The 16,502-nt window shown below is 44.2% G+C and overlaps 5 protein-coding genes across 5 annotated transcripts in view; 3 read left to right on the top strand and 2 right to left on the bottom strand.

The window, feature by feature from the left end:
* Nucleotides 1-49: 49 nt before the first annotated feature.
* On the top strand, nucleotides 50-3,728 carry PHALS_01897 (gamma-tubulin complex; the record flags this gene model as incomplete). Its single annotated transcript, XM_024716376.1, has 17 exons — nucleotides 50-163; nucleotides 226-362; nucleotides 423-943; nucleotides 1,016-1,116; nucleotides 1,185-1,390; nucleotides 1,452-1,620; nucleotides 1,698-1,798; nucleotides 1,866-1,938; nucleotides 2,017-2,223; nucleotides 2,294-2,422; nucleotides 2,492-2,543; nucleotides 2,613-2,797; nucleotides 2,852-2,953; nucleotides 3,018-3,125; nucleotides 3,191-3,355; nucleotides 3,414-3,574; nucleotides 3,635-3,728. 17 exons carry the CDS (start codon nucleotides 50-52, stop codon nucleotides 3,726-3,728), a joined length of 2,625 nt encoding a protein of 874 aa, XP_024581981.1.
* Nucleotides 3,729-3,760: 32 nt separating this feature from the next.
* PHALS_01896 (Protein of unknown function DUF4486) lies at nucleotides 3,761-12,145 on the bottom strand (the record flags this gene model as incomplete). Its single annotated transcript, XM_024716375.1, has 2 exons — nucleotides 3,761-8,017; nucleotides 8,108-12,145. 2 exons carry the CDS (start codon nucleotides 12,143-12,145, stop codon nucleotides 3,761-3,763), a joined length of 8,295 nt encoding a protein of 2,764 aa, XP_024581980.1.
* Nucleotides 12,146-12,256: 111 nt separating this feature from the next.
* PHALS_01895 (uncharacterized protein) lies at nucleotides 12,257-13,018 on the top strand (the record flags this gene model as incomplete). The annotated part of the gene is made up of 3 exons (XM_024716374.1): nucleotides 12,257-12,660; nucleotides 12,845-12,922; nucleotides 12,982-13,018. 3 exons carry the CDS (start codon nucleotides 12,257-12,259, stop codon nucleotides 13,016-13,018), a joined length of 519 nt encoding a protein of 172 aa, XP_024581979.1.
* Nucleotides 13,019-13,247: 229 nt separating this feature from the next.
* Nucleotides 13,248-15,514, top strand: PHALS_01894 (Ankyrin; the record flags this gene model as incomplete). The annotated part of the gene is made up of 9 exons (XM_024716373.1): nucleotides 13,248-13,251; nucleotides 13,317-13,465; nucleotides 13,529-13,619; nucleotides 13,682-14,055; nucleotides 14,161-14,512; nucleotides 14,579-14,919; nucleotides 14,976-15,299; nucleotides 15,353-15,394; nucleotides 15,452-15,514. The coding sequence occupies 9 exons, from the start codon at nucleotides 13,248-13,250 to the stop codon at nucleotides 15,512-15,514; spliced, it is 1,740 nt and encodes a 579-aa protein (XP_024581978.1).
* Nucleotides 15,514-16,502, bottom strand: part of PHALS_14826 (uncharacterized protein) — a 991-nt gene continuing 2 nt past the window's right edge. The window contains exon 1 of the mRNA XM_024716372.2: nucleotides 15,514-16,502. This exon is cut by the window's right edge and continues 2 nt beyond it. Coding sequence (XP_024581977.1) covers nucleotides 15,668-16,261 — 594 coding nt within the window. The 5' untranslated portion in view covers nucleotides 16,262-16,502 and the 3' untranslated portion in view covers nucleotides 15,514-15,667.

Here is a 16,502-nt window from a genome sequence, read left to right as displayed (position 1 = left end):
CGCGAGCTCGCGCCATCAATTGCGCGGACGCAGTCCGCGAGACATTAACATGCTAGTGGACAAACTACTAAGAAAACTTCACGGTGCGCCTTCTTCCACCATTGCACGCCATACTTTCATTCGCCTCCACGACTCTGTGTCTACGAGTCCACAAACCGATGCGGTGCGTAATTTCGCAATTGAAAGATCATTAGTTTATACAATCGCTTAGAATGTTGTTTGTAGTTTGCTGTGCTTGAAAAGATCAAGCGTAAGATTGCGATAGACGCGCCACAATTTTATGCTGATTCGCAAGCGGCTATTGCGAGGCTCAATGACGTTTACTCGCGCTTTGCTCAGTTTAAGAATTTAGACAAGAAGACGTGCGTGATTACTTGAAAACTTTTATGTCTCTAGTTAGTAAACGGTTGTTTGACTTGTAGTGAAGCATTGCTGTTGTTACACGGTTTGATGGATACTGCACTACCGCTACAAATGCAAGAGACATACGATCATTCAGACTATACAGCCATGAGTACAGATGATCATGCTTCAAATATAGTACAGAACAACGCCATTTTAGAACGAAATGGAGCTCACCATCGATCCCACTCAATGCCTGCGTCGTCATTAAGTTTTGACGATCAGAACGCAGTGCCTACAAGAATGGAGCAGTCTAATACCGATCTGGATCTGGACTCATTAGAAGATTCTTTTAAATTTGCTGTTGGTATTGCTCCGGTGCATAAGCCAAGTCGAGCCAAAAGTAGCAGTGCACGAGGGCTAACATTAGATGCCGCAGAGTTACGCACTGCACCTGCTAAGAATTTGTCGTTTGACGTACCGGAAGAAGTCCTGATACGGGATGTTTTGTACGCTTTACAAGCTATTGAGTCGCGTTACCTGTATTTTGATAACGCAGCCGACCGCTTTCAGATTACAAGCAGCGCCAGTGTACCGAAACGTACGGAATGAGTGTGAATTCTTGTGGCCTACTAAATCTAAGCTCATGTATCGATGTATTGCGTTTGAGCAGCCATGCGCGAGCTCATTTATATGCTGTGCGAGCTTGGGTGGATTTTTCGCAAAATTTCCGAGTACATTTATCAGCATCGCGAAGAGCTTGCGTTTGGCTTGGTCTGTTTTTCTCAGTGGCTGTGTCCGCTAGCGGGAGTATTAATCGTGCTCATGCTTTTTATCTGTAGGTTGGGCAAAGTTTCTGTCATGTGCTTAATACTGAATTGTCGGCGTATTTCCGCTTGATCGCTGTACTCGCTGCTCAGATTGATGAAGACGCAGAAACACGTCAAATAGATCCACGCGGTGTCAGCAGTCTGACATTGCGGACGTTGACCGTGTGGCTTCAGGATCCACTGGATAAGATGCGCTTGATGGCTCGTCTTATTGATAGGTGACATTGTGCGAAAACTTTTCTTGTGGTATAAAGTATGATACATTGTTTACTTTTGCAGTGTTGAAGGTCTCCGTGGTGGAGCACTCGCGTCCGGTATCCAATCGCATGCGTTGCACGGCGCTCCTGACGTATCAGAATTCGTGCAAAGGGTGCTAAAGCAAATTGCGGCGCCAATCCTTCGAATGATCAAGCGGTGGGTCTTTGAAGGGGAGCTGGAAGACAGGCATGTACGTGAACATGGACATACATGATCGAATAAAATGTTGTTTTGATCCGGATGCACGGCTGGACATTAATTTAATAGGGCGAGTTTTTTGTAGTGGCTGATCCAGCTGTAAGTGAAGATCAGTTTTGGGCCAAGAAATACACATTGAATCTGAAAATGTTGCCAGCTTTCATTTCAATGTACGTTCAGTTGCTATGCATATGCTTTTGTGACATGCCTTTACTGATGATTGCTTATTGTTAATAGTGAGCTCGCTAAGAAAATCTTGGTCATTGGAAAAAGCATCAACTTTATTCGTCAGTGCTGTGGACATGCTGATGTAAGTTAATGAGGATGTTTGACCTCCTTATTAAGGTGTTACTAAGATGCTGACCTGGTCTCTCTTTTAAATGATAAGTGGGTTATGGATGCTTCACATGAGTCCTCTGTGATGGGACTAGAGTCCAATAATGAAAAAGACTACTTCGCGGGGCTAAAGCGCCTTGAAAAAGTGATTGAGAACGTGTCAAATTCGACTAACAAGTACCTTATTCGCACATTGACTGAAAAATACCGACTTCTGGATCATTGCCGAGCATTGAAGCGCTATTTGCTGCTAGGACAGGTACGGAATATGATTTTGCCAAAGCTGGCTGTCAGTCATATGACTTACGTCCAATATTAAATGTACACAGGGTGACTTTGTCCAATATTTAATGGATCTACTAGGCCCTGAGTTGTCCAAGCAAGGATCGCAAGTTTACCGTCATACGCTTACTAACGTGCTTGAAACCGCGCTAAATGCTTCTAATGCAAAGTTCGAGGTATGTACTGCTCATACAAATGACGCAATATATCGCCCTTAGAGTTCTAGCCTCATACCTGCGACATAGTCGGCAGATGTTCTAGGTCGCCTAGATGTCGAGCTGCTTCAGGGATCTTCAGGTCGATTAGAGCTTTTAGCAAGGACAATTTAATGTGTACTGATCATTCTGTTACTGCAACAACTCGCAGCTGATACTGGTTGGGACATCTTCTGCTTGCACTACAACTTACAAGCACCAGTAAATAGTGTCATTCCGGCAACCTCGATGCTTCAGTACCAGCAAATATTTGAATTTTTATGGCGATTGAAGCGTGTTGAGCATTCACTATCTGCGTCGTGGTCAAAGGACATGAATCTTGGGCATGAAGTTCAGGTATGCCAGGCACATCGAATCTCTTGCGTAATTTTACTAACTTGCTTATCTCAGGGATGTGTGCCGGGAATTCGACCTGTGCTACACAAGAGTCAGCTTATACGATCTGAGATGATTCACTTTATTACGAATCTTCTTAATTACATGATGTTTGAGGTAATAAGTAGTACTTCATGACCTAAGTTAATTGGCCGAGCTCAAAGTATGCGTCTTGGTATAGGTCCTAGAGACAGCGTGGCATAAGTTGGTGAAGGATTTAAATGCTGCGAAGGACTTAGACGAACTTATCGAAAGCCACGCGGCGTACATTGCTTCAATCAAGAAAAATGTACGAGATTATGCGGCAGTTCAAAATGCTGGAAAATATTGAGTTTGTGAATTGTTATCTCGTAGGGGTTTATGATGAAAGAATCACGGGATATTCTCAAGCAGCTAAAGCTCATTTTTGCGACGATCATTAGATTTAGTAAAGTACAGGAGAATCTTTACACAACAGCGATGCACGAAAAGCACGTAGAGGAAAGGCATCAGCACTTTATGCAGCGTCAAAAACTAGATGTATGTGGTGTAGATTCTCTGTTTTATTGTGCTCATACGAGTGTGTGCCTGCTTGCAGGGTTCATGGAGCATACCAGAGAATAATGAACACAATTTTCGAGGAGAGCGAGAGACATTCGGCTCCAATTCAAAAATAATGCGTCAGATTGAAGACGTTTCCGAAGAATTCAGTAAATATTTTCTTGAACTTCTCAACATTGTCAAGCTAAACTCTCTTCGGTAAGAAATTGTTGCTGGCTAGATAACACGATGCTTAAATTCTACTTTTATAATGTATAGGGGAGCACCAAGCTTATCGTTTCTCTTGTCTCGCTTTGATTTTAATGAGTTTTATCTGCAAAAGACTGCACCTCCCAAGGATGCAGAGGAATAACTAGGTAGGAGCTAATAATATATACTGACTTGTTAGTCTAGAAGGTCTCTTGAAAAGAAGCACAGATCGTTGTCAACAAAGTTTGCTCCTTTGTTGATGGAAAACATGTCTTCAAAGCGTCGAACCGTCTCCAAGGTGCACTCGATAGATATTTTATCTCCGAATCCATCGCGCTGAGTACACGCAGAAGCTTCTACCATCGTTTCGGCTCGACCTTGTAGGCTAAGATTTGGGCTATACCCAGCTCCACGAAATAACTGCTGAATCTTGCATAGTATTGAGTGGAACAAATGCTGAAATGAAGTGCGATCGATCAGCAAGGAGTCCAGGTCTTCCATTTGAGTTCGCAAATTGCTTAACGCCGCTTTTACGTGCTTTACAGACTGACGATCAAGGTTGCAACGCTTGCTTAAAAGTGAAGACCCAAACCTTTTCATCCTAGCAACAGCAGCCTCGTTATCTACATCCGATTGTTTGTCAGAAATGGAAATACTGGTCGTTCCAAGCGCGAAATAAAGTGTGAGCTCGGTGGTATTTGTCGAAGGGGTCGCGATAGCTGGAGCAAGTTCGTGACCCCAGATACAACACACCAAGCCTGTACAAATTTCTGGATCGGTGGAAGAAACAGGAGGCAAGTTCGCCAAGCAAGCCACGCGAGTATACTCTGAGTGATTTTGCATCAAGAAGCGATGGAGAAAAGCAGCAGTATCTTGAAGTTCTGTAGTGGCGATTGGAAGAATACGTTGCATTCGAAGCAAGCGCACGAAATAATTGACAATGTGGCTAGTATCAGAAGCATTCTCATCCAATCGTGCCGAGCAGCTATTCTCTGTTGCATCGAATTGTGCGTTGATGGCAGCGCGAACCGAAGCCGGGAGATTGTTCACGGAAGTGATCGCGCCACTTTGCAGTTCAAGCGTGTTGAACAGTACAAATTCGTGCTTTTGTACAACGACTGCCACCTTTAAATAGTGAAATGCAGCTTGAACGTGTGTGTCCTCGTCACCTGGAACCAATTTTCGACTAAAAATATCAACTAGCTGTATTAATGCCAACTGAACTAAGCGGCGGTCATATCCATCTTCAATTGACGACTTGATACAGCTGAGAAATGCTTCAACGCACTCATCGAAGCGCTGTGCAATATTCTTATCGACGCAACGTGGCTTGGATTCAGCAAATTCTGTTGTAGTGGAGAACAGAAGTTTTGAGATCAAAATGCCCTTGAACAGTAGAAGCCGTGCTTTGGTGGCTAACATACGCTGCGTCGTGTGCTCTAGAGAACGTAATCCAGCCTCAACGAGGCGCAATGCTCTTTTTTGACGTGTATGCACGCTCTCGAACTCAGGATTTAGGGGGTATTCGAGCAGCACTTGCGTCAGCTCAGCATTGACCTGCACCAAGTCGGGCACGGCAGGTCGATACAAATTAAGTCTTTCCTCATTCTGCTGAAGCGATGACACGTTTACGCCTGTCCAACCATCGTGTTTCAACAAGACATTGAGCAAAACTTCTGCTTCACTGAGGCACTCATCGACTGCCTTTAAATTGGATGGGTTACCGGAAATCAGCGCCTTTGAGCGGAGTAGCGAGCTCAAAGTTAGCAACGTGCGAGTATAAGTAAGCGATGTTGTTGTGTGAGTTGCCAGCGCATCGTGTTTTAAGGCAATAAGCGCTTGCTCAGTCTGTTCACGATTGCCAAGAAATACCGCCGCTTGCAATCGTTGCAGCTCCAACTGCTGTCGAACATGAACTTCGCCGCTTTTTTTCGTCTCTTCAATTGCAATTTGAGCGACTTCATGTGCAGTCCGATAGTCAGCCTGAGCAAGGCAGCAACTAGCAATTTGTGACTGACATTCGGCTACAAACGAACCACGAGGAACTAGCAGCGAGAATTTCAGAATTTGATCCAACTCTAAGTGCATTGGTTGATTGTGGTTTCGAGAGATTGCATCAAACTCTTCAATAGCGTCCATGCTACTAGCCTTTGATGCGATCCAATCGCCTTCGTAAAATGAAAGACGACTTAACTGAAGAAGCACATCCGCTCGAATGCGATAAAGCTGAACATTTTCCCACGAGAGTGACTGCTGCAATGGATACGAAGAAGTGTCCTCGCTGCCTTTTTTGTTTGGTTCACTTTCGGTGACCTGACTGGCAGTTACATCGATCGGTCTCAATAGCGACAACAGCGTATGTGCCATATTTTTAGCTGCAGAGCAAATGATTGCAGCGCCACGGTCGTATCTGCTCTCATGCTTAGCCATTGCAGTAGCAAGATGCAAAATTAATGCTAAGATATGTACCACAAGCGTCATGGGGTAGTGCTTTCGAAGCTCTGTTTGGATCACCTCGACCTTCAAAGTGCTCAACCAATTTATTGCAGCCCGATTGCGATCGTCTACCAATAGCTTTTCGTCGTGAAACGTGATTGTATTGAGTTCGGAAGAATTTATATTCTCCAAAACTGTTGTACCACCTTGAAGTAGCTCCATCAAAAATCGCCAGGCTTCTTGAAAGCGCCCACAATGGATAAGTGCCTCAATTTGAAGCCTTCGTGCATTTGCGACATGATTAACATCGCAAAGACAATTTTGGGCGACATACTCGTAGCCCTTGATGACCGGCATCGCAGTGGAAGCATATTGTTGCTTGTACAGCAACAAAACTTCGGGAACTAACATCAGCATTATGGTTAGTGAGAACGAGCTGACGCCATCCTGGTCTGAAAAGATTTTCCATCCTGGCCACTGGAATCCATGCATTCGACACGATCCGTACAAAGAGCATTTTTCTTGGAGTGGCATTGGACACCCATAACAACGAGTGAAAATTGCTGCTGCCATCAGTGCATAATTGATTGATTCATGCATATCGGTGCCGGTCGAATGCATTATCAGCTTTGACAATACGCAGCAGCTTTGAATGCCTACCCAGAGGTCATTCCCAGCAAATTGATCCTTGTTGGCATCGTTGCGATTGGTAAAAGAGTCTACAGCTGAAATCAAAATATCGCGCCATGAGGCACAAACATTGAGTGTGCCAAAAGCATTATCCAGCGACTCAAGCCAGCATTTGTTAGCAGCTTTGAGATCTCCAGACGCGAGGTAAAAGTCCCCCATTTCTTGAAGGGCTTGACATATCAGTTGCTTTTGACGCTTTTGTCGAGCCGAAGCTACGCATCGTTTGAATAGACCGATTATTTGATGTCGAAGTGCTGCAAGCTCTTTTTGATTTGGTGGATCGTTGCGGTGTTCAAGTCGACTGTACTGTTCTATCATCTGATGGCAAGTGTGAAGCATTTGCTGACCCTTGTTGATAATTTTCGTGAATCTGTCATTGAGTTCATTCATGTGAGTCAGCTTTTTAAGCTCAAGGTCCCTCTCGACGGTGAGTTGTTGAATTTGCTGCTCTTTTTCTCGCTGGATCGCTTGGAATGCCTGCGCTTGATGCGCATCTTCTCCTTCCACCAAAATTGACTCTTTCGCGATGACTTCTTGTCCTTGATTCAAGGTGATTAAAGCTTTAACTTCTTCTTTTGCAGCTGCCAAAAGCGCTTCATGTTGATACATCACTTGCTTCTGTGCAAATATCATTACGAGAAAGTTTTGCTGGGAGAATAGGCTGCCGTCTATGCTGTGACTAGACAACAATTGATATCGTCCTCCTATTTCCACGATAGCCTTCCAGTCTTTAGAAGAGCACAATGCTTTTAAGGAATACGTTACTACTCTTGCAACACAAGCATGGTCAACGTCGAGGGCGTTGGCGTCAAAAATATTAGATGTTGCTGCGCTCAGTGGTGTCTTGCTCTGATTCGCGGCTGTAGTTGCCGTCGAGTCCATCATATCTAAAAGGGCTTCAGTACACGTTAAAAAGTGTTTTTGCCAAGTTGGCGATGCACTGACTCGAGTCGGAGGCACCCACGCAAGGCAAATTGCATTCCAAAGCTGTCGAACCGCAGCTTGGAGACCTTGCCAACACTTTGCTAGTTGAAAAAGCTTGCAACACGCTGCCGTTTTTTCGAGAATCGTTCCGAATAATTGATCCAAGTGATTGTCGATGGAATCTGCAATACCAGTGTCTCCAAGAAATTCTCGGTCTTGCGAAGAATCAGTGCGACGAGTTTGACCTCTTGGCGATAAAGCAGTCTCATCATCCTCTTCTCGGTTGATCTGATCCGCGCTCTTTCCGAAGACGTATGGATAGCCATATACGCAGTCTCCAGTGGGTCCTTTCGCAACGTCTACATTGTCAATACTTTTGCTACGCTTGGCGATCTCTTGGTACTGTGATTTGACAAACGACACGACGTAATATAGTCATTAGCAGCCTACGCTAAGTGAAGGCAAACACATGACCCGTAGAAAATAACGTACTACTATGACGGATTGGATGAAGAACAGCTCACCACACCACTTGAACATATAGTCATCATTCGGTGCAGACTTATTAACTATACTCTCAGGTGATTTTATCCCTTCATTATTTAAATCACCGCTTGGCTTTGCTTCATTAGCATCTGTCAGCTCGGGCAAGAGGAAGGCACCACCGAGTGAGGTCAGCGTCTCCCGAAAGTAAGTGCTGATCACAGGCGTGACCCTCAGAGATGCCAAGAACTCGCCAAGTTGGGTAACATATTGAAATTTTGTTTTTAAGAGAGTCCAAGCGACCTTGCATGCAAACTCAAGCGCTTGACAATCCGAATTGCTCATCTGTTGTAGCGTCTTTAAGATCGTGGATAGATTATTGTCAGCAACAAGTCGGACGATCTCACTCAAGCTTTTGATCTTTTCTTGTGCTGTCATGCTGTCTGCCTCTTCAGCATTTTGTAACGTAGGAATTTTTCCTTTGATACCGCCTGAGGTTGCAGACGCATTTGAGTTTACATGTCGAAGAGGGGCTCCAGCCGCCGGCGTATCTTCATGTGCGTTAGCAGCAAGCTGAAAGAGAGCCAGAACTTCCTGGAAGCTTGTCGTTTCGATCTTGCTCTCAGGAGAAGCTTGCTCGGTCTCCAAATTAGTGCTGAGTATCAGGGAAGAAGCAATTCGAGCAACGTCGCTGTGTAATTCTCGAGCAATTCGAAGCAGCTCAAAGCCGATGCGTGCACCTATTTTCCGCGTGTCGACATCCCATTCTGCTTCTGAGATCAACTTTAACGCTTGGTAATACGTCACTAGAGTGGCAAACGTCAGTATGTTGCAGCATCCTTTTGATCGAAACAAGGGAAGCAGCAAGCGATATCCTTTAAAGCACAGCACTCGTATAGCTTCCTGATTGTCCGTTAAACAAGCAATTTCAACGCCAATTGAGATCCTGTGGCTATTTTCAAGTGCTACTCTTTGAATCTCAACTAAAGACTCAGCATCCAAATTAGAGGATATGATATCTTCACCTTCTTGATTGTGGTCTTCAGACTCATTGTGACACAAGATGAGTAAAGCTTGGATGCAGAGATTTAAAATTGGTTGAGGAAGTCGCACCACTACTTCCCGCTTCAGTGATTGTTTGTTGAACGGACTTGCTATCAACGGTGGGTTCTCAGCACAGACATTGGAAGTAATGGTGTTGCTTAAATTACTCGCCGCACGAGTAGCTCCTGCTATTAGTTGGGCATCGTAGCATGCCAGAGCCAGGTATCCATAACACATACGTAAAGGCAGCGGATTCAGCGCTACTACCGGTTCAGAGGTCTCGCCTATGGAATTTATCACTTGATTGTTTTTATCGAAAGCAGCCACAGCAAAGACGTAGCTTTCGTTGGGTAACAAACCTGTAATTTTTGCATTTGTTTGTGGCGGATATATTGGCGTGGCTGTTCCCGGCAGTTCGTTGCTCGTCAAGGAGACATTAGTGCCTGAACCAACAGATTTGGCGAAAACCATGTAGTACTGCACACTTTTAGTTCTAAATGACGGACCAGAAGGATGATACGGCACAACTTGAAGTATAATTGAGTTGCTTGAGCGAGATAGGATGATTGGAGCAGCAGGGACTGCGGACGCTGGTGAGGCCGCAATTGGTGCCAGCTGACGACAAAGCTTTTCTTCTTGACGCTCCAGTTTCTTCAAAAGCTGAGAACATTCATCTGCGAGTTTTCGTCGTTTTTTGATTGATTTTTCTGGGAGGTTAAGGCGCTGAATATTGAAAAGCACTTTCATGTAGTCATTTTGAAGGCACTCATTGTAAAGTGTCGCTTCCGTCATAAGTAGCAGGGAATGTCTAATAGACACATTAGAAGCAGTGTCGATCATTTTGGCAGCTTGAAGCTCCAGACGATACATCAACATTAACAAATCGACTTGAAGGCAGCATAAGCTTTGATGAAGACTCCCAAGCAGGGACCCTGTGCCTTGTATACCAACATTATCTCGTGCAGTAGCTGCTTCGGTATCGACCCTATTCATATTCTCTAAATTACATGAAAATGAAGCACCGGAAAGATATGTGGTTGATTTTACATCGACGACAGATTGAAAGTGAGATGAAAAATCCACCACTTCACATCTCCGTAAGTCAATTTGATCCAGGCATTTTCGCACAACTTGACTGCCTTTGCGTGCCTCTCCTCTGATCGACAATAGTGTTGCCAAGCACAAAGCAATGTGCCCGAGGAGCAAGAGATCGTCAAATTTGACGGCGATGAGCGTGATGTGGATTGTCAGCAGCAGATCACATGTTAAGAAAACCAATGATTCTGGTAAGCATGCAATATCAGTTGCATCTAGCTCTTTTAACAATACGATGCCCATCTCACGCCACATTTGCAATGCTACACATGTCAACAAGTCGTGAGTGGCCCAAGCAATTGCACCACTGCCGTGACTCACACACATTTGTACTGCGTTCGATAAACGTGTCAGCAATACGGACGATGGTATTGTGACATTCGAAATTGTCAGCCGCAAATGCAGCGTTGACTGTAAGCGCTCTTCATCTGACAGAGCTTCCCACTTAGCCCAAGATTGCTGCACGTCATAAAGCGTATCATACAGTGCTATCACACACTTGATCGTTGCAGCATTTGCTGCAGATAACTCACTTGATGTGCCTTGTAGTCGTGCATGCGCACTTTTTGTAAGCAAATTCATTTGTTCGTCGGGCTGTCCTAGCTGAAGACACGTTCTGATTGTAATAAGATGAAATGAAATTGAGAAGGGGACTACATCAAGCATTATGGATTTCGTAGCCGCTGTTGCTTCTTCAACTTCGACAAATGATCTTAGCATTGGCGTTACGATAGTCATGACAAATTCAAAAAGCTCGAGCAGTGTGCCGTTCGGAGGTGAGACTGCTGGTTTCATTATGGACAAAACTTGTCCACCACGCCTCTGGCGATCTTGACGTAGCCACGCCTGTATAGCATCAATCGCAGCCCGAAGCTGGTCGTGCGACGATGAAAATGCTGACACAATTGCATTTTTGGTATGTGGTTGATGCGCTGCAGTGGCTTTCAGTCTGAAAAGCAACAGAGCAGATGCCGTCTCTGATTGTAGCAGAATTTGCTGGACATTATCAGGAAGCGGCATATCTAGCTCTTCCTCTTTGCGAAGCCGCTGGACTATTTGCTGAAGATAGAGTGCACATGCCACAGCAGATTGGTTATGACGATTAGCGTTGCCTTCTTCTTTAACGGCTGCGTCTTGGTAGCAATCACAGATAGTTGAGCCAAGTTGTATACGCCATAAGATGTAAGTGGTTGTACTCAGTGCCTCTATTGATTCCATCGCAAGCAAACTGTACTTTAAATATACGACCACTTCTTTGGCGAATCCGAGAGTCTGCAAAGGCTTTGCAATGGAATAGATAAGAATCGTGCCATTTAGCGTTAGCCAGGAAAATTTATCCGGATGCTGACGCTCCATGTCCAGCGCGATTTCCATTCCACGTCGTAAGGCAGTCATTGCCTCAATCATTCTTCCGAGAGAACCTGGATATCTCATTAGTTCATCCGACCGCTTTTGAGCGTGAAAGGAGCACATGGCTAAACCATAAAGAGATCGAATGTACGCTTGGCCCTCCACAAGACTCAAGACCTTTGTTTGGGTTTCGATCGAGTTGAGACTGTGTTCAAAGCCATTTTGATGGCAGAATATGTCAAGCTTTAGAACATTTTGGTAGAAAAACAACGAAGCAGAATGATACTCTTGACATTGGTAGAACTTGTCTCCGAATTTCACAAATAAGTCAATCTTATCAATTGTACTAAGCTGCTCTGGGGATGCTCGCATTACTTGGTCTACTAATGCCACAAGTTGTTGAGCAACATCACCGTAATAGGACACTTCTTGACTTGTCGGATCTTTAGAGCTTTTGAAACTTGCGGTTCTGCCTCGTTTTTCGCGAGTGACTTGCAAAATTGCTGTGAGGTCTCGAGATAACTGGTTCTTGACTACGTTAGTAGCATTCGAAGCCATTCAGCTTTGAGTATTGACGTTCAATGTTATAAAAATTTTCAGCTTTTAACAAAAGAGTCGCGTGAAGATCTCGAGTTTGGAAAGGTCGCGAAAGGTGTCGCCAAGCGACCGATGAAATCCTCAAGGCTTGCAGAGAGAATAGACAACCAATTTGAAACATTTAGTAAGAAACACAATAGTGATGAAGCATCACCGCGCAAATTCCTGGCACAGATCAAGAGATTATCTAAAACGTCGCAAGTAAATGCTAGTCAAGTTAGTACGGACGTTCTTAATGGTAATGCATCATCGTCTCTTTTAAAGCCGCTCACTGAATATAAAGAGATCCGAAATGGTGACGAGCCATTATCGCTAAGGTTAGGGACGCCAGCAGTATCGACATTGAGTTCCGAGGAAAGAAAGAATGTGAAAACGGAGAACAATCAACCTCATGTCATGACATCTAGTTTAATTGAAAACGGAAACGTAGTACTGGAGAGTCATTGTCAGGATAAATGTGATGAATCCTGTGTGAGGTATTCTTCCGATGAAATGTGGACAAATCCTGCTAGAGCAATGGCAATGATGATCCTAAAGCTTCTGAATTGAAATGTGAAGCTTCAGATAAAAATCTTCTCTTTTTACGAACGACAAAAGCAAAGATAACGACTTCAAAAGTGAGGAAAACATCGATTTCGTTTTCTCAACCGTTCGTAAAAGATCGACGTCGGAGGACGTTGAGAATCTATACGACCTGCCAGTCAATAGTACCACAGATTTTAACCGTCAACAACAAAGGTAAAGGACTTGATTGTTTCTTGTCATTATAGCTACAAAACAATTTTATTACTGGCTAGACAGAGAACAAGAAATATTTTTGCCTGGGACGATTAGCATCGAAGCGTTTCATTACGTCCTCACAGAGGACGCTGATCAATTGAAACAGTGGCTCGATGAAAGATCGCCTAAAGAGGTTTTAGCGATTGTCGACTTGACCGGACGCACACTCTACCACTATGGAGCTCTTTCGAAAAACAGATTGATAAAGCAGATGTCAATTCCTACAATGACGTCCAATATCAGAATGAGCTTAATACTTTGATGAGAAAGAGATCTCAGCTAAATGTGTACGTTTAGAGAACGAATGAGCAGTGATTGAACACTTTTCTAGAATAGCAGTGTTGTTGATCAGATGGGTGCACGACAATGAAAGCCTTACCAACGATTGGGTGCCTCCTCGAGTTAACGAGCTACAACGAGAAACAACTCAGCGAAAGTGCGAAAAATTGGGCAAGCGTTTTAAGTACACTAGACGTGAATGGCCGCTCAGCCTTTCATTATGTATGTCTCTACGCTCGCAATGTCATGTACATTTGGATCTAAGTGTACGTGATATAAATCCAGATTGCCACGACATCATCACCGATCCCAGCAGAAATCAATTACAATCTTTGCAGTACTCTTCGTTCCCACCCCAACATCTTGTCCATCAAAGGTGAGTTAAAGGTGAAATGTTGGCCACCTGCAAGCGATTGTAGCTAAAGTATCATCACATAGATAAATTTGAAAAGCTGGCGCTTCATTACGCTGTAGAAGCGGAAAATTTGAAGCAAGTCAAGTGGTATTTCCAAAAAGGTGTCGAATTAAGTCTTCAGGACGTCGATCGGCTGCTTTCAATCAACGTATCGCGTATAATGGAGAAGCTCATTTTACGCGAGCTAGAAGCACTGGACATTGGGAATCGCTTCCAAAGTGTGAATGAGCGGAACGATAGTTGCGACCCTAGCATAAGTACTTTTGCTCTAGCTAAGTTGCAACTAATATTAGATGATCAAGCTGGATATCTGCATCAACTTCCACTCCACCGGGCCACAGAATCTGGAAATTTTCGTGCCGTGGAACTTTTGCTTGAAGACGGAGCAGATCCTAATGTCCGAGATGCAAATCTATGGACTCCTTTGCATATAAAAATACTCCATTTGAAAAACTCACAGCCTTTTGGCTTACTGACACATATCAACACATTATCACGATAGTATTGTGCAGACATGAGCTCTGCCAATCATTTAGCTATTGCTCACCTTCTCGTCAATTCGACGATGGTTGTGAATATCAATGCTAGGTCACTGAAAGGAAGATCACCACTTCACGTCGCTGTTCTCGCGCGAAAGCGCAAAAATTGTAAAGCTCAGGCGCCCAATCGATTGTCATTCGTAACTTTTCTATATGATTGCAAAGCTGACTTAAATCTCAAAGACTATCATAAAGCGACACCATTACTCTTGGCTTGTCGTGGAGGTGACGTTGATGTAACTCGCTTTCTCTTGCGTTCTGGGTGTGATGCAACGTTATCTGGAGATAAGAACTGGAATCCGTTGCATATTGCAGGTAAAGTAGGACTCATGTAGAGATAAATGACAGACCTCAATTTTGCTTGTATGTCTGTGTGTCCAGTAACTCAAGGACATTCCAGTATGGTTCAATTTCTGCTGTCGTGGGACCCTGACTCGCGACTTCGGATCAACTCCCCCGATATCCAGGGAATAAAACCTTTATATGCTCTGAACAAGGACAATGTTCGAGCTATGCTTAAAGTAATACGTTTTCAGCCATATCTTTGGACCTTTCAAGCTCACTACGCTGTCACATTTCAGAATCTTTGGATAGAATCGTATAATGGTAATGACACTTACGTGAGGAAGCTGCTATTGTCAAGTCCCCACTCTTCTGACCAATGGGTCGTATCAATCAACGAGAAAACAGTTCAAACAGAGCGAACCCCACTTCATCTGGCAGTATAAATGATCCTCCTTTAACAAAATTGCTGAATTTTAACTAAGTTTTTCTGTAGATTCAAGGATACGTGGATGTGCTTCAATCGCCAGAGCTTGCAAGACACCCCTCTTCAATTACTCACCAATGCGTTAAGCAACAAAGGATATCCGAGTTGAGAATAACAGCATCGAGTCGATATTTGAAAACGGCAATCTTTTTACTACAAGCTGGAGCTAATTTGTGCGCCACGGACAAGTGGGGGATCACTTCACTAATGCTTGCAGCTACAATTAAGGTTTTCATCGATTCCCTTTTAAATCAAGTATCAGAAGAAAAGACGTTGCTTGTCATCGACGTGAATGGAAATACCGCTCTACACTACAGTTATGCCTTTTGCCAGGTCTGATAGTCTTCATTCATCTTGTATCGACATATCTGACGTGTTGACATCAGGCGCATGTCTGTTTGATGCTAGAAGATCTAATGGATAACCCAGTAAGCATGTTTCCCGATTCTGTTGCAAGTAACTAACATCTTTTGCTCTATGCAAAGTATATTGAAAATGATTCCTCCGGATCCCTCAGTGCCAGCTGGTCCAGCTCCAGAATCATGTGACCCAGAGCGGATATCGGACCCAGAGCCAACTGTTGACGATGTCGAGAACAGTCCTCCGCCGTTAAATGCAAAAGTGAATACTTCGTGGTTTAAGTAACGCTTGATTTATTCACCGAGTGTATAGCTTGAATTTGACTGTCCCCCAGCTCTATTTTACTGCAATCGCCCAACAAAACAGAACAAATCGCCAATCAGGAAGAAAATCTTGCCGCCGTCGTTACCGTCGAGTCCGAAAAATGAAACACGATCCGTTAGTCCTGCTAAAAGCCCAACGAAAAGAAAAAACAAAGGAGAGCAACTCAAAGCAGCTGTTCGACCTCCCATGAGATGGAAATCAACGGCGTCGTCAGAGGATGTCCCATTGGCATCGAAATTCGCTAGAAAAGTCGATTTCGCGTCGCGTCTCGGACGGACTCGAGAAATACGAAATGAAAAGCGACGAGTACCAAGTGTGAAGAAGCCGAAACCAAGAAGTGTGGAGAGGAAGTGGACGCGGAGTATCGAGAGGAGGAATGCGGCTAGTATTGAGAAGCCGAAGGCGCTGAGCATCGAGAAGAGGAAGGCGTTGAGCATTGAGAAAAACAAATCGGCCATGTCTGGGAGAAGGCATAAATAATGATCCATCTCAGAATCAGCTGCATAGCGATGTTGTTGTCGTGACCATTTTGCAACGCGTCGCAGAATGCGGCGACTGCATCTTTGGAGACTTGAGCGTGAAAACATATACGGTGTTCGTGTGGCGCCCATTTCACGTAATCGATGAAGATGACTTTCTTGTCAAGAAGCATGGCTTTCAAGAAGATCGAGTGCTCTCGGCCATTATGCGATTGAAGAAATCTAAAAGCACGCAATTGCAAAAGCGACTCGACAGCTTTTTCAAAGTGCTGCCGAGTACTGGAGATAGCGCAAAAAAGCGGAAGGCGTCGTCAACTATTAAAAGTGTAAAGAAAAACACCATTACCAAAAGAGGCAACCAGTCCAGCTAGCG

Source organism: Plasmopara halstedii, assembly GCF_900000015.1.
Source record: "Plasmopara halstedii genome assembly, contig: Scaffold_1651, whole genome shotgun sequence".
In the NCBI taxonomy this organism is placed as follows: Eukaryota; Oomycota; class Peronosporomycetes; order Peronosporales; family Peronosporaceae; genus Plasmopara; species Plasmopara halstedii.
This window is presented reverse-complemented; position numbering and strand designations above follow the sequence as displayed.